General features: G+C 41.7%; 1 protein-coding gene across 5 annotated transcripts in view; it reads left to right on the top strand.

Annotated features, from left to right (window-relative positions):
* The window catches only part of CRYL1 (crystallin lambda 1), an 84,038-nt gene that overhangs the window by 5,646 nt on the left and 52,308 nt on the right, over positions 1 to 26,084 (top strand). For 2 of the 5 annotated variants that reach the window (XM_037890861.2, XM_037890834.2), the window contains exons 2-4: positions 369 to 413; positions 1,565 to 1,672; positions 24,585 to 24,711. In XM_037890861.2, coding sequence (XP_037746789.1) covers positions 369 to 413; positions 1,565 to 1,672; positions 24,585 to 24,711 — 280 coding nt within the window. Of the gene's footprint in view, positions 1 to 368; positions 414 to 443; positions 1,455 to 1,564; positions 1,673 to 24,584; positions 24,712 to 26,084 lie in introns of those variants that run through there. The other 3 variants (XM_037890855.2, XM_007059125.4, XM_037890845.2) reach the window with 2 other exon arrangements.

Genomic DNA, 26,084 nt, shown 5'->3' with positions numbered 1-26,084 from the left:
CTGAAACTAAGTCCTGGGTCCCTCCTGCACCAGTGTTGTTTTGACATCTTACAAGTGCTGTGCTCTCTGAGTGTGTTAGTCAAAGTATAGAACGGAGATTTTAAAAAGCATGCTAAAACTTGACTTCTTTCTTGGGATCAAGACACCACAATATATGGATTTCTCCTTAATATTGAAGGTGCAAAATAATAAGAAGTTTATAATAGTTTAAGAAGCACTTGACAAATACTTCAGTGATAACCATAATATAAGGATGCCACAGTGGCCAACAAGTTTTAATCCCATATCTGCATGGGTTCAGTAAACTGCTTAGAAGTTGATGAGAACTGGGTTTTTTTTTTTTAATGGAATCCTGTTTCTTTTTTCAGAGAAAGAGGAGAGAACAGCTTTGCGCCAGCTCAGCAACATTTAATGTGAAGTTAAATTCTGTTTTTGTTCCAATTATTTCCATTGTTTCCTTCTGTCTCCTTGAAAAGCTTCCTGTTTTGTTTTTAACTGAAGGCTGGAGCAAGACTTTTCCGGTTTTCTTTTCTCTTCTGCCTTTCCGTTGCCCCCTGGCCTGTTGCTGGTTCTCTCTTTCATTACCCATGTCCTTCTTCACTGTTGGTCACATGGCCTTGTAGAATGAAACTTTCCAAGTCTGTGGCACTCATGCAGTTCAAAGGAAAATACAAGAGCAGTTCCTCTCAGCAACAAGAGGAAACATGGTGTAATAGTTAAAAAACACATGAATGGAAGTAAGAAGATCTGGTTTCTATTCTTGGCTTTGTTACAGATTTGCTGTGTGACAATAGTCAAGTCATTTAACCACTCTGTACCTTAGTGTCCCTATTTGAGAATAATGGATATTGTGAAGCTTAATTTATTAATATTTGTGAATTGCTTTGAGATCCTGGGAGAGTAGATGCTATAGAAATATGAACTATCATTGTGCTGCTCTTCACTCGTTTGTACCATGCATGTTGCAAGCTGTGACATGACCTCTCCAAAGGCTGTTGACTGAGCTCTTCTGCACAGGCTACAGCCTGGTGGCACACCTCAGCATGGGAGTTCTTAGGCTGGTCTAACTCAAGCTTTGGGGTGTGTCCAGAATTCAGAGGACACAAAGATGCCTTAAAGCCATATTTGCCCCTCTTCTCATCCCCTGCTGTACCTCCTGAACTGCACTGTCCAGGAGGTGTAACTCAGAACAGAGTATTATGTTTTCAGTGACTTGTCACATCATTGAGAGCTTATTTTAACAGTTTAAATAAAAAACAAAACCACAAATTATTTGTGCCCCCCTCTTTGTCCTTCCCTCTTCCAGCCTTTCACTATTACGTCCTCTTCTCTAGTTTCCGTGCTACCTGCCCCTCCAAAATCCTTTATGATTAGTCATATAAATTATTATATTGGTGTTCAGATGGATAGAGGCCATATTGCAGTCTACTGCATTCAGTGCACATTTTTCTCAGGTAGGAAAAGTCAGTACTCATTTAAATCAATTGAGTGCCAATCCTTTTGATGGTGCAGAAGTGAACCATGTAGTTACACGCATAAACATTTTTATTTATTTCCTCTTTAGCGGACTCATTGGTCGCAGCTGGGCTATGGTGTTTGCTGGTGGCGGCTTCAGAGTGAAACTTTATGATGTTGTGCAACAGCAGATAACAACTGCTCTGGAATACATTAGGTAGGTCACCTGATTTTTTTGACTGAGATAAACTGGCACTGCAACATAAATCTCTATTCAGGTCTAGCATTTACAATTATGAAAATATTCTGACCACAGTCCCTTTTCTTAAAAAAGGAGCCTAAAGTTAGCTTGTCAGGTGGTAATTTTCAAAAGTGCCTAAGTGACTTAGGAACACAAGTACCATTGAATTCAGTTGGATTGTGCTCTTAAGTCATTTAGGGTCTTTAAAAATTACTACCTGTAGGGGCCTAAAGATGGATATGGAGCTTAATCTCCTATTTTTGAAAACTTCGGCCTACAGGATCTTAGGGTTTAGTCACCCACCAATTCTAAACTTGGTGATTTCATAATTCAGGAATGGAGTACAAGAGAGAATTTGGTACTACTCTACAATTGTAAGTTGAAAATATATGCACATAGAGGCTTTTGAATGAAAAGGAAGCAGAGTCTAAATAGTTTCCAACATGGAAGGATATCAATGGTTGTGTTCCTCAGTGATCACTACTGGATTCAGTGTTCTGTATCTATTAACAACCTGGCAGAAAGGGTGACTAGTGAGGTAGCAAGTTTTACTGATGACTCAGTTATTGTTAATTGAAATGGGGAAGTGTTATAAAGAACTGTGAGCCATCTTAGGGCTAGTGACAATCTAGCCCTTATATGATCATGTGGCGGGGGGGGGGGGGGGGTAAAGCTTTTCTCCCTTCTTCTCCAATTTGACTGCCGAGTTAGAGCTACGTGGATCTTACCTCCAAGTGCTGGGGGGAGCACAGAGGCTGAGAGCCAGATGTTACATCCCAAGGAAGCAAGTGGGAGAGGTGACGTGTAGGCTGAGCCATGGTTCTGGTGGGTGGAACATGGGGCGGCAGAGCGAGTTGACTGTGTGGGGAGAGAAATATGAACCAAAAAGGGTTGTCGCAGATTACACACCAGTGAACTAGGGTGGGCAGAAAAGCACGTCTTCTGTGGTTCTTTGTGGTGCAGTCCAGCTACCCACTGTTTTACTCAGGGCTGTGCTAAAATGCATTGTCTAGCCCTAAACTAGGAAATTGGTCAACGTGATGGGAGATGAGTCCTTCACTTACTGTAGGCATGACATTTTGTTGTTGCTTTGTGATGTTTGTTGTGACATGAAATAACCTCATATGTTCTGGTGACACCATAACCCAATATAAATACCTTTATTCCACAATATCACAGGTTGTGCCTATCTGAATTAGAGAAATCAGTGGTGGCTGTGAGGGAGTTAGAGTATCTACAGGAAAGTAAAGGCTGGACTACACTGAAAACTTCCATCGGTATAGCTACTTCTCTCAGGGTGTGAAAAATTCACACCCCGAGAGATGTAGCTGTAGACAGTTCTAGGTCTACTGAAAAATTCTTGTCAGCTTAGCTACTGCCTCTTGGGGAGGTGGATTAACTGCAGTGACGGGACAACCCCTTCTGTTACTGTAGTAGGTGTCCGCAAAAAGAAAAGGAGTACTTGTGGCATCTTAGAGACTAACAAATTTATTTGAGCATAAGCTTTCGTGAGCTACAGCTCACTTCATCGGATGCATTCCTGTGGCACCTTAGAGACTAACTTCCTGTGGCACGTTAGAGACTAAATTTGTTAGTCTCTAAGGTGCCACAGGAATGCATCCGATGAAGTGAGCTGTAGCTCACGAAAGCTTATGCTCAAATAAATTTGTTAGTCTCTAAGGTGCCACAAGTACTCCTTTTCTTTTTGCGAATACAGACTAACATGACTGCTACTCTGAAACCTGTAGTAGGTGTCTACACTGAAGTGTTACAGTGGTGCAGTTGCAGTGTTTTGAGTGTAGACATATCCTAAGAAAAGGTTATGTGTGAAATGCTGGCAAAACTCCCAGGGACTTTAATGGGGTCAGGATTTCACCCAAGCACTTTGAGCACAGAAAAAAAAGCATAAAAGGAGATAGACTAGTTGGATGTTTCCACATAGTCTCTTCCTTCATGCATAACTCTTAAGGCACTCTGTAGTAAAAAAACAATACATGTCAAGAGACTTAATTCTTCCGTAACACAATATAATTAATCGGTGAAACTGAGGCCTTGGCTACACTTGCAAATTACAGTGCAATAAAGGAGCCCCGGGTGCACTAGCTCGCTACCTGTCCACACTGGCAAGGCACGTAGCACGCTCTGACTCTGTGGCTACAGCGCTGCTGGTACTCCACCTTGGCTAGTGGAATAACGTTTGCTGCGCCCCCGCTGGAGTGCTGGGGCGCCAGTGTGGATGCCCTGGTCCTGTAGTGCGCTCTGATCGGCCTCCAAAAGTGTCCCACAATGCCTGTGCTAGCCACTCTGGTCATCACTTTGAACTCTACTGCCCTGCCCTCAGGTGACCAACCGTCAGACCCACCTTTTAAATTCTCTGGGAATTTTGAAAAATCCCTTCCTGTTTGCTCAGCCAGGCGTGGAGTGCTATCAGCAAATCTTTCCAGGTGACCATGCTTCCACGTGCCAGGCGAGCCCCAGTATGGAGCAATGGTGAGTTGCTGGACCTCATCAGTGTCTGGGGGGAGGAAGCTGTCCAGTCTCAGGTGCGCTCCAGCTGTAGGAATTACAATACCTTCGGGCAGATATCAAGGGACATGATGGAAAGGGGCCATGACCGGGACGCACTGCAGTGCAGTGCAGTGCAGGATTAAAGTGAAGGAGCTGCGGAATGCCTACCACAAAGCCCATGAGGCAAACCGCCGCTCCGGTGCTGCCCCAACGACCTGCCATTTCTACAAAGAGCTGGATGCGATACTTGGGGCGACCCCACCTACACTCCAGGGACCGCCATGGACACTTCAGAGCCCAGTGCAACGAGGCGGCAGGAGGAGGAGGAGGAGCAAAGCAGGCGCGAGGGTGCTGAGGCAGAGGAAGACACCCCGGAATCCCTAGGTGCATGCAGCCAGGAGCTGTTCTCAAGCCAGGAGGAAGGTAGCCAGTCGCGGCGGCCGGTGCTTGGGGAAGGACAAACACCAGAAGAGGTTCCTGGTAAGTGGCTTTTAGTTTGGGAAGGAAGTTATTTGGTGCGGGGTCTTGGGGCTAGGAGAGTTAGAGCTGTATGCATGCCTAGATACGTAATAGGGCGTTGATGTGCTCTCTCACATCGCAGTAATCATCCTCAGTGATCTCTTCAAAGATCTCATCCAGAACTTGGACAATGCGCTTGCGCAGGTTTCTCGGGAGAGCCACTGTGGTCCTTGTCCCAGTCAGTCTAACTTGTCCGCACCACTGTGCCGTGAGGGGCGGGGGGACCATTGCTGCACACAGGCAAGCTACATATGGGCCAGGACGGAAGCTGCATTGCAGTAGAAGACCCTCCCTTGCTTCCCAGGTACCCCTCAGCAGCGAGATATCTTTCAGGACGAACTCCTGTGGAAAATGTGGGGACAGTGTTCAGTGTAGGGGCCCCCTGCCACTGTTGGCTCTTCCTATGACACAGAAACCCAGAGGACAGTACAGCCGTGAAACAATCAGTCACGCTTGACCCTGTGCTTAGTCACCATTTAGGGGCTCCCATGGGTTATGTGCACTCGTTTTGGGATGGGCAAATTATGCTGTTGTGTAGACTGTGCTTGCCCTTAAGTACGGGGGAATCATTGCTCTGTCTGCTGTGAACAATGCTGCCTCTGTTAAGTGTTGCATTTTGCCTTTACAGATGCAACCTTCAGATCTCAGCCGTCCATGTTATCACCGTCTGAAAGACTCCAAAGAATCAGAAAGAGGCCACGTAGAAGCAAGGAAGGCGTGTTGCATGAAGTAATGAAGCATTCAAGTAATGAAAATCAAAAAGTGCAGGAGTGGCGGGAGAGTGAAAGGAGGGTCCTCCAGCAGAATGTGGCTCGCCGGCTCCAAAGCATGGAGCGGCTGCTAAGCATCATGGAGTGCCAAGCGGACTCAATAGAGGCGCTCGTAGCAATGTAGGCAGAGCACTACCGCGCCCGCCCGCCCTTGCAGCCCTTGTCCCGAAACTCTTTCCCTTGTGCCCCCATGTCACCTCCAACCCACTTTCCCCAACATCTGAGTTCTTACTGCCACCAGCTGCCTCCAACACCTGTAGCTTCACCACCCAGCCTTGAAAACTACGACCCTTACCCTCTGCACTCAACCCCCATTACCATGCAGGATAGCAATCCTGAAGTGCAGCACTCATTGCACAGCACTCCAGACAGGACATACACAAATCTGTGATTGTACTGTTCCCCACCCCCTTGGCCTTTCTGTTTCCCAAGCAGTTGTGTCTCTTTTCAATAAATGGATTTTTTGGCTTTGAAAACATTCTTTATTATTGCATAAAGTAAAAGATACCGTAGCCCAGGAAAGAAACAGGCACTGCAAGTTAGCGTAGCAAACACCGATTCCTACTAACATTGGAACAACTGCACTTCACTCCCGTGCAGGGCACCAGACATTACTGGGGGCATTCAGCCTCAAATTGCTCCCTCAAGGCATCCCTAATCCTTGCAGCCCCGCGCTGGGCCCCTCTAATAGCCCTGCTCTCTGGCTGTTCAAATTCAGCCTCCAGGTGTTGAACCTCTGAGTTCCATGCCTGAGTGAATCTTTCACCCTTCCCTTCACAAATGTTATGGAGGGTACAGCACGCGGATATAACCGCAGGGATGCTGTCATCGGCCAGGTCCAGCTTCCCATACAGAGAGTGCCAGTGGCCCTTTAAACGGCCAAAAGCACACCCCGTAGTCATTCTGCACCGGCTCAGCCTGTTGTTGAACCGCTCCTTGCTTCTGTCAAGGCTCCCTGTGTAGGGTTTCATGAGCCACGGCATTAAAGGGTAAGCGAGGTCTCCAAGGATCACAATGGGCAATTCGACTTCCCCTAAGGTGATCTTCTGGTCTGGGAAAAAAGTCCCGGCTTGCAGCTTCCTGAACAGGCCAGTGTTCCGAAAGATCCGTGCGTCATGCGTCTTTCCAGGACAGCCTGCGTTAATGTCAATGAAACGCCCACGGTGATCCACAAGTGCCTGGAGAACCATCGAGAAATACCCCTTCCGATTAACATACTCGGAGGCTAGGTGGGCTAGTGCCAGCATTCGAATATGCATCCCATCTGTCGCCCCTCTGCAGTTAGGGAAACCCATTTGTGCAAGGCCAGCCGCAATGTCATGCATGTTACCCGGAGTCACGGTTCTTCTGAGCAGGATGCAATTAATGGCCCTGCAAACTTGCATCAGCACGATTCCAACCGTCGACTTCCCCACTCCAAACTGGTTAGCGATCGATCGGTAGCTGTCTGGAGTTGCCAGCTTCCAGATTGCAATAGCCACCCGCTTCTCCACCATCAGAGCAGTTCTCAATCTCGTGTCCTTGTGCCGCAGGGTGGGGGCGAGCTCCTCACACAGTCCCATGAAAGTGGCTTTTCTCATCCGAAAGTTCTGCAGCCACTGCTCGTCATCCCAGACTTGCATGACGATGTGATCCCACCACTCGGTGCTTGTTTCCCAAGCCCAAAAGCAGCGTTCCACGGTGGTGAGCATGTCCGTGAATGCCACAAGCAAACTCGTGTCATATGCGTTACTCGAGTCGATATCTTCGGAGTCCTCACTGTCACTTTGGATCATAAGGAATAACTCGACTGCCAAATGTGATATGCTAGCAAGACTCGTCAGCATACTCCTCAGCAGTTCGGGCTCCATTCCCGCAGACCGAAAGGGAAGACAGAGTGCGCAGTACAAAAAATGTTGAAAGATGGCGCCAAATGTGGACGGAAGCAAAGGGAATGCTGGGATGCGAACCAATGCATCACGGGGCGTTGGGACAGAACCCCACCCCCTTCCCACAAGCCACAGCGCCAGAATGGGAAGAGGTGCTCTGAGGGATAGCTGCCCATAATGCACCGCTCCCAATGCCGCTGCCACAAATGTGGCCACACCAGTGCGCTTGACAGCGTGGACAGACTGCAGCGCTTTCCCTACTGCGCTCTACGAAGGCGGGTTTAACTCACAGTGCTCTACATCTGCAAGTGTAGCCATGCCCTCAGGGACACAGCATATTTTAATAGAAGTAGATTGCTGAATGATTTTCTGAAACTCATTCAATATTTATATGAGTAAGAACAGATTGTGCAATTATATTAGCTGATGATAAAAATTATATTGATAGTTAAAATTCATATTAGCATAAAAACTTTTAACACTCTGACTTTATTGCAGACTGCTATAATTCACTCTGAACCACTGCCATGATGCTGGGTTCTGCTACAGGAGCTGAAATATTTAATTGCAGTGGAAGCTGAGTAAAATGATGGTTTTACATGTTGTTCTTGAATGCATGTACTGTGTCCCCTACAAAACAAGTTGACAGCTACTCCTTTGTGAATTTGGTGTTATTGGTTTTCCTTATTTTTAACTCCTCTAAAAGAAGATTGGGCAAGATGTCAGCATATCTATCATGTTACACACCTTTAAAACTGAAAAAAGGGAATTTTGTTCCACTATAATTAGCTTTTGTATCAAATATCTACTGTTTTATGGTTCACATACCCTGAATTTATTGTATGCAATTATTTGAAACCATGAGAAATTTGAGTATACCAAAAAGAAAAAATGTAGATCACCCTTTTTACCAAGAGAAAATGTGTTTAAAAATAATAAATGACTGCAGAAGCCAAATTACTTGTGCAAAGAAATGGAATAAAACTTGGGTATTATTCATCACTTTTTAGGATGTAAACCTTGTTTATAAAAGGAAAACCCAGAGTAATGGTTTGCAAACCATATTTGAAGCAAGTGTTTCAGATTTTATGCAAGTTTTACACAATGGATATTAATGGATAATGCATCTGCAAAACAGACTAAATTATTTCCGTCATACATAGCTCTGTGACTGGAGAGGAGATCCAGGTGGAATTAGAGTATCAATAAAGCTGCCTCAATAATAATGTCAGTATTGAAAATTAAAAGCATGCTCTGTGGCAGGTGTGTTGACTAATAGAGTAGTTATATGCTAGGAAATAACAAATGAAATAATGAAATTTGGGCCCACTCTGGCAAGATTGAAAATATGGAGGTGTATTAGCAGGGAGCATACATACAGCACACCAGGTAAGGAAACAGGAATGTATAAGGCATAATACTAAGTGAGACAGATTTCCTGCCTCGCTAATCGTTATCAGGCACATAGCAGTTAGAGTCCTGACGCAGAGGAAATAGGAGGAAAAGGGGAAGGTCATGCTGTAAAAGTGACATACACCCAGCTAGAATTAACACTAGTAGCATTCTTAACAAGAATTCACTATATTGGAACAGCCTAGAAGCGCTCAGTTGAATGGACAAGTTAATGAAGAATTCTACAATTGCTAAATTCTCATGGTCTCTGTTCAGTAATGGTGCAACCTGCTGTGTAAAGTGTATACTTTATAACCTTTTTGCAATTCATTAAACTCCTTTCCTGCAAGTAGCAGTCCCTTTGGTTTATGAATACAGAATTCTTTGAGATCAGCGTGTTAAAGTTGAAAGTTAGTGGGTCAGAAAACCAAGTAGTACCCTATTTCTGATACTACACACAGAACTCATGTATATTGCATTTGCTTATGGAAAGGCAAGAAGGAAGCTATATAAAGTAATGGGAAGTCAGATTCCAGAAAGACTTTGTATGAATGTGGCTTCATATTCTGTTCTATGAAATGTTTACACATTAAAAGTGTTTCATCCTACTGTGCACTGCTTAACTATGCAACTGAGATAAGAAACGTCTGAAAAGGATGACAAGTATTTTCCCTTAGGTCACTGATTCATGTTTTATGGAGTAATTTTTGTTCCACATCAACATTTAACTTATAAGGAAAAATAATGTAAGGGAAAAAGTGAATTATCGGGAAAAAGAGGGGGAAAAGGAACTTGTGTTAGTTTTGTGGTCAGTTTTTCTTCTTGCAGAAACTAACGTATTCTGATTGTAGCTGTGCGTGGCCGGCTTTTACCCATATATTATTGTATGTATTTTTAAGGATGCCACTTACAAAATTGCACCACAGCTAACACTTAGAGATACAGAAGCAAGACTGAGTAACATTATTCTATATAAATAAAACACTATTCTCTGTATATCCTATTAATTAACTTTTTAAAAAGAATTCCAAAGCCGAAATTCAATAGAACAGACTCTTATAGAATCTTGAGTGGTAAAACATTGGACAGTAATCTTTCATCTCCTAACTATATCAATGGAAGTTACTGGCAAAATACTGGAAACAAATACCGTATATATCTTTATAAAAGTTCTTTTTTGTCCCCCCATTTCTCCCTCATATTCACCAAATAGAGATATTTCTGAGATACCCTGAGAAGTTTGTCACTTTTTGAAGTGGTCCTGAGTAAGCTTATCTGAAAGTTGTTTCTTTGCTCATGCATTTAGTGTACACGCCAAAAGAAAATCTAAGCATTTGAGTTAGGAATTTAGAACACTACAGTAAAAAATGACCTAAGTATTAGAATCTGGAAATACCTAGCCATAGCACCAGCAACGTGTTTAATTTTGGCTCTTCCTGGGGCTTGTGGTGGCTGTCCAATCAGTAAGGGAGAGCTCCACTAATCACTGTATGAAAGAAATGAAGACCAGAAGCTTTAAACCTAAAGTTAGGTTCCTGAAGCAATATTTAGGTACCTAAATAAATAGCCTGATTTTCAGTAGTGCTGAACACCCATAAATCTTATTGAAGTTAGTGGGAGATACAGGAGCTCACCATCTTTGAAAATCAATACACTTTTACTAGGAGTCTAGCTTTAGATTAAAAATTAAAAATTTTAATTAAAAATTAAAAATTCTGGCCTTAGTTTCTTTTGTTACATATATGAATTCATAAGTATTTTTCTTTGTGTTTTCTTTCTTAATATAATCTGCACCTACCTTTTTGGTTTACCAGGTATAGCGAAATCTTGCGGGGGGTGTGTGTGTGTGTGTGTGTAGCCTTGCTTAAACCAACAGACTCCCTAGCCACCCACTACCCTCAGATACAGCGGCAGGGTGCCCTCTATCACTAGGCCATGGACTTCTACTTTCTGTACTTTCTGAATCTATAGGACAAGTTAGGATAGTCCCTCCATCTCCCTTCCTCCCCACAGCTACAGGATATTCTGTCACATAGAATCCCACAATATGCTATTCCAGAACAAGACTTCATGAGCTCTACCTATCCCAACCTCACAGCTTGAATTCAGTGCCTTATTGCCACTGCTGTTCAAGCCAACCATCCATCTGCACATCTCTGCGATCTGAGTCACAGCAGGAAGGAATAGACAGAGGAAAGACAAGCTTCTGGGTTGTGATCTTGCCATGTCTCAATGCCACATTGCCTATACTTAATTTTTTTTATTTTTTTTTACGAAAGAATCATGTAAAGAAATTCTTCCTTCAAAAAACATCTGAAAATTCGCTTGTTCTGGGAAGTATCCTGGTTGTAAATAACATACCCAACTTATAGTTCTGCATTGTTTTGTACTGGCTTGTACACTTTAAAATGTGATCTCCGGGCAGGGTCCCTGGTCTCGCTGTGTATATGTATATTTTTCCCACTCCAGTTGCCGCTTATCCTAGCATTATTTGTTTCTCTTTCTTTTAAAAACAGCTATCCACACAACTCCCTTGAACAATGGGCCCTCTTCCTTTACATAACATCTTAACTCCTCTCTCCCAGCACACACACATTTGGATGCCTGTGTCAGGAATCTCCTGCTGTCTTTTGCAGTCCAGGGGTCTAGGGTGGGTTCTTACAGCCAATGGACAGAAGAGGGCAGAAAGTTCATTGGTCAGTTTTGGAATGTAAGCTCATATGTCACTACTGTCTGGGACTGTGAAGTTGCCACTGGGGCTTGTCCTTACCTACCCCTCTTCCCAGTTATCTCCACATGCCCCTTCAACCCCACACAACTGTCTCACACCTCTCACTCAAGCCATCAGTCTCCCAAAACAGCTCACAGAATCCAGAATTGCTGACTGAATGGCTTTTGTCTGTGTAAATGTGCTGCCCTCTGGTGCTGCGGGAAGGAGGAAGGCAGACTGCTGTAGCTACTGGCTCCTTGTTTGGGCTTGTCTAGTCCTTGCCCCTAATGCTGCTGAAGATTGCTTCTGTTGCTCTTTTCTTCATGCAGGATGCTGGCGGCTCACCCTGGGAAATTCTGTGGAGGGTTCCATCCACAGAGTGCTCTGATGAGGGGTATGGTGGTAGCTCTAGCGTCATGTTGTGGCTCCTGTGACAGAAACTTTTATCAGGGTAGCCTTCCCTTTTATCATAAGATAACCCCTTCACTGCCCTTCTCCAAACCCAGCAGTATTTTGTTTCGTCTCTTGCTCACTTGATCAGAAGCAATAGCTAACTAACAAATCTCAAGAAGTATGCAGTACAGATGTAATCATTTCAAGAGCTTTCAGAGGGAAAAAATGGGAAGGGACAGCATTGCTAGGAATAGTATTTTTCAAGTTTCTAAAAATCAGGGAGGGTGCCAAATGAATAATCAGTAAAACCAGTAACTTGTCAGTGTATCTCATTATAATTTTGTTTATTATGGTACTGCCTAAGGCCCAACCAAGAATGTGGCCCTATTGTGCTAGGCACTATACAGAGTAGTAGATGATCCCTGCCCTGAAGAGCTTAAAATCTAAATAGACAAGATGGACGCAGGGCCGGGGGAAGGGGTGTAGCACACAAGCAGAGTGTACAATGTGATGGCTGCAAAGTTGTGTTAGTTCCACAGTTTTTTGGGGGGTGGGTTTATTTAGGAGGGGATAAGCTAAACGGAAAGAGAAGCAAAGAGAGAGAGAAAGTTGAAGGGAAGGGATGTTTATGGGACAGGGTAGGGGAGATGAGAGTAAGAGGGGCAAGTGTGGACTGAACTGTAGTGACAAGACTATGAGGGAAGGTGGGGAGAGAAGGTTGGCACAAACAGCCAGTCAAGACAGAGAACGTTCAGTTGAAACAGTTATTAATTAATAGGATATGTTGTTACATACAGTACCTCAAAATGGACCCCATCTGACATAGATTGGTAATGTGAATATTAATAATCAGCAACAGAATTCCAGGAGTGATAATACAGTGCACTTTGCAATGCCAAAATATTCTTGCCTCTCTGAGAGTAGTTGAAAATACTAAATGCTTATGGAAAAGTACAGAAAACTAGATCACATTTCTTAATCCTTTGTAACACATTTCGTTTGAACAGGAGGTATTTTGTTCCTTACCTTCACCTTCAGGATGCTTCAGGAATCTCTTTTTGCTTAGGCTAGTTGAAGCATGGGGCAAATATGTAAGCATGGGATTAATATATCACTCCTAATGCCTTTGGCAAGTTACTAACCTCTCTGTCTTAGTTTGCACACCTGTAAAGTGGAGAAAATAATATGTAATTACCTGGTCTACAAGGGGTTGTTGTGAGGATTAAATAGTTAATATTTCTATGGAACTTTGAAGATGTAACAAGCTAATTATTAATAATTAATGGTGGTGGTCGTATTGAGTGGAGGCAATATTGTGTAGTAAATGTGGCATGAGACTCAGGTCCAGGAGACTGAGGTTCTGTTCCCAGCTCTGCCACTGACCTGCTGTGTGACCTTACGCAAGTTACTTCACCTCTTTGTGCCTCTGTTACTCTCTAACTCTTACTCTCTTTAGGTCTGTGATTGTCTCCTGCTCAGTATATATACATTGTTTAGCAAAATGGGGTCTTGATCCTGGTAGAGGCCTCTAGGTGCTACTATAATATAAATAGGAAAAACTATATTGCTCCAGCTCAAAATTGATTCAGGCATCACAGTGGTGACCCCTCCTTTTCTGTATTTAAAAAATGATTGGTAGCAAAATTTTGGCTCTAAAGACTTTTCCTTTGTAGTACATATCAGTGCAGGCAGTTCTCTGCTTCTAAAAGGCAGGATTCACTCAGTTCAGTACAGGGATTTCCCAAACACTTAGGTCTGGTCTAAATCCAGAGGATGCTAACAAAAGGTTTAATTAACGGTATTGCTTTTTTTTTAAATTGATTTAGTTAAACTGGTCCAGTTTTGTGAGTGGTGAAGCTTACATTGGTTTCAACCTGACTTACAGCAGGTTAACAAAATAAGTTTACAAATAAATTACACCAATTTAACTAAAGGTAACGTGTGTGTATACAAGACAAAAAAAAAAGGCAAATACAGTACAGCACTGTGTTAAACATAAACTGTTAAATAAAGCAGCATTTTTCTTCTGCATAGTAAAGTTTCAAAGCTGTGTTAAGTCAATGTTTAATTGTCAACTTTTGAAAAAACAACCATAATGTTTGTTCAGAGTTACGAACATTTCAGAGTTACAAACAATCTCCATTCCTGAGTTGTTTGTAACTCTGAGGTTGTATTGTACCACTTTTCAGAAAGGATGTGGAAAAAATGGAAATTATTCAGAAAAGATCTACAGAATGATTGGAGAGCTAGAAAACCTGTTTTACAGTGAGAGACTAAAAAGCTCAATTGATTTAGTTTATCCAAGAAAAGGGTTAAGAGGTGACTTCATGACTACCTGTAAGTACCTACATCGGGAGAAGATTTCTGATGATAGAGAGCTCTTTAACCTAGCAGACAAAGGCATAACAAGAAGCAATTGCTGGAAGCCGAAGCTAGACAAATTCAAACTAGACATAAGATGCATTTTTAACAGTGAGGATAATTAACCATTTGAATCATTTACCTATGGGTGTGGTGGATTTTCCATCTCTTGAAATCTTTAAATCAAGATTGAATGTCTTTCTAAAAGGTATATGCAATAGCTAAAGTTATGGTCTTGATGCAGACATTACTGGGCAAAGTTCTGTGACCTGTATTATTTAGAAAGTCAGACTAGATAATCATTATGATCCCTTCTGGCTTTTAAAAGCAATGAATCTAGATGAGTTTGTAAGTAGAATTAACACTCTGTCCAGCAGAGGTCATTGGTGCACAATACTATGCATAAGCAAGCCAGTGCATTACAAACTATTTAAAACTATAAGGAATAAGAAAGACCATGGGAAGTCTCTCTTCCTTGCCCACCAACAAGAGATTCCAGTCTAGGAAGACACGGCCCATGATCCAAAGAACTAACAGTGGCAAAGAGTCCAGACTAACACGGCTACCCCTCTGATAAAGAACTAACAGTTTAAGACAAGACACAAGTAAGTATTATAAACCATACAAGAGAACGGGGAAAAAGGAGACAAAATGTGACAGTAATAACTTTTCATCATTATATAGGGTAGTTGTGTGCACCTTTTGATGTATTTGAATAAGCGTTTTTAATAAATACCAGTTAACACTGACCTCTAGTTAACCATTGTTGATTGGCTGGGTTTTTTTGTAGACATAAGAGTAGAAATGGGTCTTGAGGCTGGATTGTAAGGCTAAGAGGGCTGTGGCCTTATAGGTTAGTTCAGGGATGGTGTTTAATGTGCACAGAGCAGTGTTTAAGAAAGAACCTGGAGGGCTAAAGGAGAGCTGAGAACCTGGAAGCTCAGTCTTGTTGAAACGTTTCGATTTCAATAAATCTGTATTCTCCAGCAGAAAAATATTCCATTAGAGAATTTCCAACCAGCTCTAAATTTCAGGCAGAAAAGGTCTGATTCTTCTTTGAGTGCTGGTTCCTGTATGTATGGGCACACATGCATTCATGTGCATGAGACTGGAGTTTTATATCAAGTAGTGTCCGTTGGTCCATATGTGTGCAATTGCTCTCCTTGTGCTCCAGACTGAGGGTATAAGGCGTGGTGTGGACCGATGTCTCTCCAGTTCCTTCTTACCTCTGTTTGGCCTGAGTCAGAATACTGTGTCCACTATGATCTTCCTCTACAGTAAATACAGATTGTAAAAAGTTTTTGACAAGTTTAGACTTAGTGTTTCGTGTTTTTTATCGTTAGTTTAGTCACCCACCTATGGGAGCTTCTCCCCAAGGAGGACTGGTCCAAGAGCCATGGGTCTCTTGCCCCTGTTTCTTATCCATCAGTGACAAGCTCCAGCACTGCCTTTACTGCTTTGGGTGGGGGGGGGCGCTCACATTGCCACCCCAAGTGCAGCACCTGCAGCTTCCGACCCTCCTTAGTCTTGTGAGGGACAGTAGCAGCTTGTGGATCAGGCCATGAGGCCCCAGTTGGATCAAGGCCGAGGAGATTCCCCCCCATATAGACTGTGAGCAGTGCTCCTCTGAGCACAAGCTCCAGAGTAGAGGCAAAACAGTTAAACCTAAGAAACCCTCTCATGAGAGTTGGGGACATGACCATAGCATAAGGACAGATCCTCATTCAGATCTGCCTCTAAGAAAAGGATTCCCTTCCCATCTTGATCCAAATTGGGTGAGTCCTTGAGCAGAGGTCCTAAGGAATTAGGCCTGCACATACCTTCCATACAAGAAGGAAAGACTCAAAGGAAGAAGATGTATCAGTGCTGGTTCTGGCGCTGTCCAAAGACAAAAAGATCACCCACTGGTCCGGTCTGGAAACACTATGCTGGACCCCCATTTGACAGATCCAGCACATTCCCTGTGGGATCCTCTGAGTACCAGACCAGTGGACACCCCTGATTAATTGGTTCCCACCTCAGGGACTCCTCAGACTCCGGGAGGGACTGAAACCTTTACCTCACCAGAGGATATTTTCACTCTGCCCTATCCACAGTCTCCTCCTCTATCGGCCTGAGTCCTCCTTAGAAACATTTCTACACCCAAAGAGACCATCTTTACCTGTCCTCCTTCCCCTCTGCTTCGGATCCCATCTGATTCACGATAAGAGAAGGAACTGGAAAGGTGTCAGTCTGCTCTGCCATTTGTGCCCTCAGTTCGGAGCACGAGGAGAACAACTGTACCTGCATGGACCAACAGACATTACTTTCACAAATCTCAGCCGCAAGGAGCACATGTGTACCCACTTGTGGAATATAGATGGGAACAACACATCTTGAAAAATCTCCAATTACAGGTCAGTCACTTCCATTTTCTGTCATACTTATGGTGAACTCTCAATATTGTAGATGCATTTGCAATCAAAACAGGCAAGAATTTATGAATAGAATAAAAGTCTCAGCAGAAGGTTAAAAATGTGCATATACTAAAATGTAAATTCTAATGCCGATTATGGATTTAAGAAACTGCAGGGAGTTGCAAGCCAAACTGACCCCAGAAATTTTGTTTTCATTTCAGACTTCTGGTTTCATTCCCCTAACAAAGAATGAATAATTGGATTTTTTTTTCAGTAAAGATGCTCAAGAGAGAATAGGAATGCAATATCTCTGGCTGTTCACCCAGGCTCGCACTTCTTAGATTGGAAGTTAAAGATCATTGTGTCATTGATCCATTTTCTTTTTGTTTTTGTTGGCATTGTCGACTCTACAGCACAGTAAAAGTTACCCAGAGTTACTTACAAAAAAAAAATGTAAACTCTATTTAAAGCAAAGGCCAAGTCAAGAGGAAAAAGTTTTTTTAAGAATCATGAGCCAGAGTACATGCTGACATCTTGCATGTTCCAAGCAATGATTAGCCTCACTTGTTCTTTCTAGTATAATAAAAATTCCACCTTCTTTATAATCCATTGAGGACATTTGGAGTTAAAGTCCATAACTAGGGCTTCTTTAGGGTTTATTAACTTTATTTTTCAAGGTTTATTTTTAGCAATTTGTGTTCTATATAGATGTAGAAAAATCAGGCGTTTTGAGGGGTTTCTCTTTGATACGTAATGGGAAGACTCTTGGTAGCTTGTTCCAATGGTTAATCACCCTCACTGTTAAAAATGTCTTATTTTTAATTTGAATTTGTCTGACTTCAGCTTCCAGCAGGGTGGATTTGATTTAAATCAAATTGATTTAAATCATGATTTAAATCACTAGTCAGGAAGACTCGATTTAATCATGGATTTCTACATAAAAGTGCATTCTTATTGGTTGTTATAACCTTTATACATATTCTTCACAACTCAGAAATAGATGTAGGTTTCATTTTTAGAAGGTATACGCTATTGATTTTTAAGTGATTTATTTTGAAAACTTTTCAGATTAGTTTTACAGCTATATCAGAAAATTACTGATTGTTTAGTTATTTCATTTACCAAAGGTAATTGAAGCAGATATTTATGAAGTCATTGGGAGGTGAACTATCTCCAATTCAGCAGGTTAGTATTTGGAGGATTTTCTTGCCATGCTGTCTTAGGAGGAGAACATCACCAGACAGACATTTAAATTGTTTTATGTAACTAAAACAACAATGTTATGTATTCTGGATGTTTTTCTTCAACAGGAAACATAATATTTTAACAAAACAAGCATATGAATTTTTGAATTTAGTTAAACATTCAAGTTTTTTAAAATCAGGTTTGTTTTTGTTAAAATTGTTTTTAACTAAAATAGTTAAATGAAATATTTAAAAAAATATAATTAAATTGACTATGGCAGCCAGGTCAACATGAGAAACTTCAAATATTGGCTTCTGCAGCTAACTCAGTCATCTTCACCTCCATTTTCCTGTTTGTTCATAATCTGGAAAAGAAAAACAAGCTTTCCTGCTTTTTCAGGTCCCAAACGATTTCTCAATTTGGAATGAATTAGTCCAAAGAAAATATTCTTTCTACACCGGCAGAAGAAGCTACTGCTGTTAAAAGTGAGATTATCACTTCAACAGTCTCTGAATCCAAGTGCTTAAGTGTGACTTCTACCAGTTCACTGGTGTGACTTTCTTTAAAACATCATCAGCAAACATATATTGCTTGAATGGTTCACCCTTAGCTCTGAAGTTTGTTATAGTTGGCATTATGGAGGGATGATTGCTGGATGTCCATGTCATAGCCAACTCCTCTTCTTCAGCAGTTAAGGTTTGACCCTGATACCGAGTACTGAGAATATTTGCAAGAAAAAGAGCTGGCGATAGTGCTTGTCCCATTTGTTTTTTTAATGCTTGTAATTTAACTCTGTTATTGCTTATTTCTCTTTAAGATCTCACTCAGTTCATTCCAAATTTCAACAGCATGAGCAATAAAACAGCTATTTCCCTGCGTTTTGTTCAAGGCTACAGAAATAGGCTTCAGCGTACTAAGCATGTGTTCAACATTTCTCTTAAGCCCATTGTTGAGAACTTTGTGACGGTGCCATCTCTTTTTTCATGATTTTGTTCACAAACTGTTATCAGATTAGGCCAGTTCTTGGTATAGTGCTCAAAACAGTCCACTATCGAGGTCCATCGCACGTCTTGTGGGAGAGTTAGCTTGGTTCCGCCCACTTTTTTCAGAGCAGCTGCTGCAAAGTGGTTGTTACGGAAGTACAGTAACTCCTCACTTAATGTTGTAGTTATGTTCCTGAAAAATGCAACTTTAAGTGAAATGACGTTAAATGAATCCAATTTTCCCATAAGATTTAATGTAAATGCGGGGGGGTTAGGTTCCAAGGAAATTTTTGGGGGGCAGACAAAAGGCATTATATACTGTATGGTACTGTACTGTACTGTGGTTGAGAGGTGCCCCTGGCTTACCCCACACAGACACAGCCCACTGCAGACAATGAGGCAGGCAAGGACGCTAGGAAGCACCTTGTGCAGCAGCAGCGGCAGCTTCCCCCCAGAAAAACAGGTGCTGACTTTGCCCCGGGATGCTCCAGGCCCACCTCTTCCCATCACTGCTCCACTCCAGGCCCACCTCTTCCCACCCCTACTCCACCTCCTCCCCGGAGCACGCCACATCCCTGCTTCTCCCCCTCCCTCCTAGCACCTCCCTGCTGCCAAACAGCTGTTTGGCGGCACTTAGGACTTTCTGGGGAGGAGCGGAGACACAGCGCTTTCCCTGCTCTCTCCCTCCCTCCCAGAAAGTCCTCAGCACCGCCAAATAGCTGTTTGGTGCCAGGGAAGCACTGGGAGGGAGGGGGAGGAGACGGAGAAGAGGAACTTGTGCAATGCTCCCTTGTAAAGTCGCTGCTCTTCCACAGAATCCTACAAGCAGTGGACAGAGCAGGCAGCCAAACAATATTATAAGGGAGCATTGCACAATTTTAAACGAGCATGTTCCCTAATGGAGCAGCGACTTAACTTTGAAATAACGTTAAGTGCGAGGACGTTAGGTGAGGAGTTACTGTATTTTGCAGTTTCAACAACATTAGCCTTTATTTCTGGAACACTGAAATCTTTGGCTAGGAGGTGCATCAAATGAGCACTGCAACTGTGTGTTATTAGCTTGGGAGTCTCTTCACTACTAAATTTTTTTCTCTTCTTGGATACATTTGCAGCATTGTCTGTGACCAACCTGCGTACTAGACATTTGAATTTTTTTCCAGTTATAGCTTTTACTGCTACTTCTTGTAAGTATTCTGCTGTGTGTACATTTCCTGATGTATCAATTGTTTCTGTAAGGAAGACATTCCCTTCTTCTGTTGTCACACAAGCACATACAACAAGATCATTGTGGACCTTGCTCCACCCATCAAGACTCAGGTTAACAATTTTACCCTCTAGACCTTTTGCACACTGCTCAGTTTCTCTTTCATACACTTTATCCAGCAATTTGCCTGCAACATCTCCTCTGTTGGGTGGACTGTATCCTGGTCTTAATGACTGAAGCATGTTAATGAAGTGTGGGTTCTCAATCATACGGAAAGGAGAGTTTGTTGCACGAACAAACCGGGCAATTTTTTCATCAATAACCTCTTTTTGTAATCTGCTGGTTCTTATCACAAACTTATCTATGGTTGTTTCTGGATGATGGAGATTTTTTTTTTCTTTTTGCTACAGGTGATATACTGTGGCTCTGTGACATACATGATGTGACTGAAACACTGTCATTGGAAAATTGTATAGAAAATTATTGTGATATTGAAGGTGGATAGTCTTCAGAATCCTGTATGTTGAGGATGGATTCTCCAAAACAAAATAAGTCAATGCAGTTATTTAATTATTATTACCATACTGCTCATTTAGTATTACTCATTGCATTCACTGACACTGGGTACTACTTTAAAGGTGAAATTGTAAAAAAAGATCTGCCTATTTCAGCCATTTATTATTTATCACAACTGCATCTAAAATGATAGTACCATAGAGTAACAACTATATTTTTTTGGTCAAACATGAGAATTCAAGAACAGTCCAGAAGGAAGAGGGACAGTCCTTAAGAAAGAAGTATGAAATAAAGTTTACCAACCTGAAGATCCTGCATGTTCAGACACGTTCCTTTCATCATGTTCAGCGCAGCTTCCTCCTAAGAAGGAACACTTCTCATGATGTTGTTTCATTCGGGCAATCAGGCCTTGCATTTCTTTGTTCCACTGTTTGAATTTTGCACACCTGCCTGTCTTACCCACAGGTAGAGGAACTTTATTAAAATATTCCCAAACTGGGTCTCTTTTACAGCCTGCTGCCATTATAGGTTTTCCCTTCTAGTGAGAGAATGGCATGCTAGATCTCAAATCAATGAAGGCTACACTCAGAAAGACCCCAAGACTTCTGAAATATGCTGCTCAAACAGTTTCACTTTTGTTTTTACTGCCTGCCCCTCCCTTCCCACATTTATCTCCAGACTTCTTCTCCTTGTTCAGATCTATTCCGCCCCCAACAATCTTCTATTCATTGAACTTTTTGAAACTTTGTACTTTTAGAGAGAGGTAAGGGATTGACTCTATGTACGCAAATTTGCAGAGGGACAATAGGGTTGAGGTCTGTTACCTCTATATATTATTTATTTATTATTTTATTTAAAAACATTTTTGCTGTTAACAAGCATGTTATCTCTGGAAACACAAATCCACAGTTTGAAAACTGCAAGAGTAAGCATCTCTGATGGTATCTTCTAGACTGAGCATTGAATCCCATTGGGTAGATAGAAAGATTAACCCATAAGATTGAGTCCCTAATCCATGAACTATTGGAACTCATTTACAAAACTTTTCTTAAACATTACATGAATATATTGTCTCATACTATAGCATTAGAATTTATAATCCCTATTCCATGATGAGATATCTTTAAGCTATAATGTACCTTAATTAAAACTATTTTTAGATAGGTTTTTTCCTCAAAAAGCATTTTATCAAAAAAATCTGATTTAAATAAAAAAAAATCTGATTTTTTTTTATTTAAATCATTGATTTTTATCCACCCTGGCTTCCAGTCATTGGTTCTTTTTTATGTCTTTCTTCACTATAATCAAGAACCTTATGGTACCCAGTATTTTCTCCTTGTGAAGGTACTTACACCTTGAAATCAAGTCACCTCTCAGTTCTCTTTAAGCTAAGCAGATTGAGCACTTTAAACCTCTCGCTATAAGGCATTTTCTCCAGCCCTCAAATCACTTGTGTGGCTTTTCCCTGCTACCTCTTCAATTTTTCAATATTCTTTTAAAAATATGGGCACCATAACTCTACACAGTCTTATCAATACTATACAAAGATTAAAGATACTGTACACCTCCCTGTTCTTACTCCCCTGTTTATATATCCAAGGATCACGTTAACCCTACTTGCAACATCATCACACTGGCATTTCATGTTGAGTTGTTTGTCCACTATGCCCCTTAAAACCTTTTCAGTGTCACTGCCTTCCAGGACAGATCCCCCAAATGCAGTAAGTATGGCCTCTGTTCCTTCTTCCTAGATGTGTTAATTTGCAGTCATTGGTTCTTTTTATGTCTTTCTTCACTTTAATCAAGAACCTTATGGTACCCAGTATTTTCTCCTTGTGAAGGTACATACACCTTGAAATCAAGTCACCTCTCAATTCTCTTTTCAATAAGCTAAACTGATTGAGCACTTTAAGCCTCTCGCTATAAGGCATTTTCTCCAGCCCTATACCGGAAACTTACTGACCGCTATTCCTACCTACATGCCTCCAGCTTTCACCCAGACCACACCACATGATCCATTGTCTACAGCCAGGCTCTACGATACAACCGCATTTGCTCCAACCCCTCAGACAGAGACAAACACCTACAAGATCTCTATCAAGCATTCTTACAACTATAATACCCACCTGCTGAAGTGAAGAAACAGATTGACAGAGCCAGCAGAGTACCTAGAAGTCACCTACTACAGGACAGGCCCAACAAAGAAGATAACAGAACGCCACTAACCATCACCTTCAGCCCCCAGTTAAAACCTCTCCAACGCATCATCAAGGATCTACAACCTATCCTGAAGGACGACCCATCACTCTCACAGAACTTGGGAGACTGGCCAGTCCTTGCTTACAGACAGCCCCCCAACCTGAAACAAATACTCACCAGCTACCACACACCACACAACAGAACCACTAACCCAGGAACCTATCCTTGCAACAAAGCCTATTGCCAACTGTGTCCACATATCTATTCAGGAGACACCATCATAGGGCTTAATCACATCAGCCACACTATCAGAGGTTCGTTCACCTGCACATCTACCAATGTGATATATGCCATCATGTGCCAGCAATGCCCCTCTGCCATGTACATTGGTCAAACTGGACAGTCTCTACGTAAAAGAATAAATGGACACAAATCAGACGTCAAGAATTATAACATTCAAAAACCAGTCAGAGAACACTTCAATCTCTCTGGTCACTCGATTACAGACCTAAAAGTTGCAATTCTTCAACAAAAAAACTTCAAAAACAGACTCCAACAAGAGACTGCTGAATTGGAATTAATTTGCAAACTGGATACAATTAACTTAGGCTTGAATAGAGACTGGGAGTGGATGGGTTTTACACAAAGTAAAACTATTTCCCCATGTTTATTTCCCCCCCCCCCCCCGCACTGTTCCTCAGATGTTCTTGTCAACTGCTGGAAATGGCCCACCTTGATTATCACTACAAAAGGTTTCCCCCCACACACACTCTCCTGCTGGTAATAGCTCATCTTAAGTGAGTTAAGTTACAGTGTGTATGGTAACACCCATTGTTTCATGTTCTCTGTGTATATAAATCTCCCCACTGTATTCTCCACTGAATGCATCCGATGAAGTGAGCTGTAGCTCACGAAAGCTTATGCTCAAATAAATTTGTTAGTCTCTAAGGTGCCACAAGTACTCCTTTTCTTATTACAATAGAGATTAATCTTAAAAAACACATTTGAAGGAAGACAGAGTAGTGGCTCAGATAATTGATTTGGAGAAGTTACATAAGGGACAGCATAGGGACAAGCCCCACAAAATTGCATTTAAAAACATAAAAAGTATTTCTAACATATATGAGAGTAGGCGATTCCTTTAACAGTGGCTTTTTCCCCCCTAGGAAAGCAAAGGTTAAATAGAAAACGCCTTCTTTCCAGGCTATGACCATACACTAAGTTCTAAAACAAACCATAGTTAACTTCATGTTATAAACACATGAAATATTAGGTTTAAAATAGTACAGACCTCCACTTTCATAAAATAGTGCTTGATGCTCTACAGTCCATTAATGCAATCAAAGTATGTTCCCTCTTTCTGTAGAAATTGATCTGTCCTAAAATACAGACACTTTATGTGTAGTCGGCTTGGTGATACAGGCCCATTTCAGGATGGACCATTTATTGACCGTCACTCTTACCACCAGTGCAACCACAGTAAGGGCCTGATCCTCTTTACATTGAAGGGAATAGCAAAGCTCATTGATTTCAATGGTGCAGGATCACACTATTTGATTATTTAAAAAATTGATGGAACCAAGAATGATCCTAGAGCCATATTGAGGAGGACATAAGTAGGGTAATAAAAAGTTGTGTGTAGGGGGTCATGTACTTTTCACCCCTCCCTCCCCAGTGATTTCACCTGTGCTCTCCTTAACTCTTTCTCTCCTCCAACTGGGAAGCATTAACTTTTAACCATGCACTTAAACTTATCAAACTCATAAAGTGACATTGCAAAATAACAAAAATACAGTTTTCAAAGGATGGCTAGATATGGTTGCCAGCTGGTAAAAAGAGCATGCGGTGTAACAAATTTATATGTGTATTCTGTGTTTTCACTAGCAAAGAAATGAAGGAGCTGGAAAAGTCAGGAATGCTGAAAGGAACTCTGAGTGCAGAGAAGCAATTGTCTCTCATTAGTGGCTGTACTGACTTAAAGACAGCAGTAGAGGGTGCTATGTTCATTCAGGTGAGTTGAGGACTTTTCCATTTCTAGCAAACAAAGGTTATTGCAATATTTTGTGGTGTTCGGTCGGGGGCACATTGTTGAATACACACCAAAGCAGTAAACTTTAAACCTATATATATCTTCATTTATCTGCTTAACTCTTTTTTATTTGAAAAAAAAATTGTCATGCAGCTAATATGAGACTTAAAATCCTGACACCTTATCAGGCCTCATAATAATATTTGCTAGCTAAGCTCTGTTATAACCCATTATCAAAGTTTGATCATTTAGAACCTTATAGTAGTTGGCTAAAAGTGAAAAATGATTTGAATTCATCTTATTCACTTTCTGCCAGAACTTAAGAATCTCTGCACTGGAGCATGTTATTTCTTTTGTCTTGGTTGTCAGTCTGCACCCTTCACTGTACACAAATTTGTAAAAAGTGGCCACGCTACGTTTTTTGTGTCTCGTGCAACAAAAATGATTAAAGGTCTAGATAACATGACATATTAGGGAAGATTGAAAAAACTGGGTTTGTTTAGTCTAAAAAAGAGAAGACTCAGAGGTGACATAACAGTTTTAAAGTACATAAAAGGTTGTTACAAGGACGAGGGAGAAAAATTGTTCTTCTTAACCTTTGAGGATAGGATAAGAAGCAATGGGCTTAAATTGCAGCAAGGGAGGTTTAGGTTGGACATTAGGGAAAACTTCCTAACTGTCAGGTTGGTTAAGCACTGGAATAATTTGCCTAAGGAGGTGGTGGAGGTTTTTAAGAGCAGGTTAGACAAACAACTGTCAGGGATGGTCTAGATAATACTTAGTCCTGCCGTGAGGCCAGGGGACTGGATTAGATGACCTCTCAAGGTCCTTGCCAGTCCTATGATTCTATAAAAGCAAAACAATAACGAGGTACAGATTTTACACCCACAACTGTTGATAGGTGACTCCTTGCTAGACAGAATGCTGTCAAACAAAGTTTTCTTTAAACATCTTAAGATCTGTGTCTTTATCTGATGGTGATAGGTACTGTTAGGACAGGATCTCCTTCTTAACAGCCCGATATTGTATTATTCTAATGTAATTTAGATGGAATGTGAGGATGTGTCTTCCTGCTTCTGGGCTCATGACTGCTGATCTCCTAATATGGTTGCAGAAAAAGCCTCGGAGCTTAACGTATGCCGCTAGTGATGGCTTCCGTCGTTCAGTCAGTAATGGTGTTGAACAAATCAGGGGCAGCCACACGCCATTGACAGACACTTCTATTGCACTCAAACCAGTTGGACATCCTAGTACCGAAGAAGACACAGCTCTCGCTATGGCAGTGCATTTCTCAGGAAGATTAAGGAGTTTGTCATGCAGATAGTGCCAAAGGGAGCGATGATCAACAGAGGGAA

Source organism: Chelonia mydas, chromosome 1 (assembly GCF_015237465.2).
Source record: "Chelonia mydas isolate rCheMyd1 chromosome 1, rCheMyd1.pri.v2, whole genome shotgun sequence".
Lineage (NCBI taxonomy): Eukaryota > Metazoa > Chordata > Testudines > Cheloniidae > Chelonia > Chelonia mydas.
This window is presented reverse-complemented; position numbering and strand designations above follow the sequence as displayed.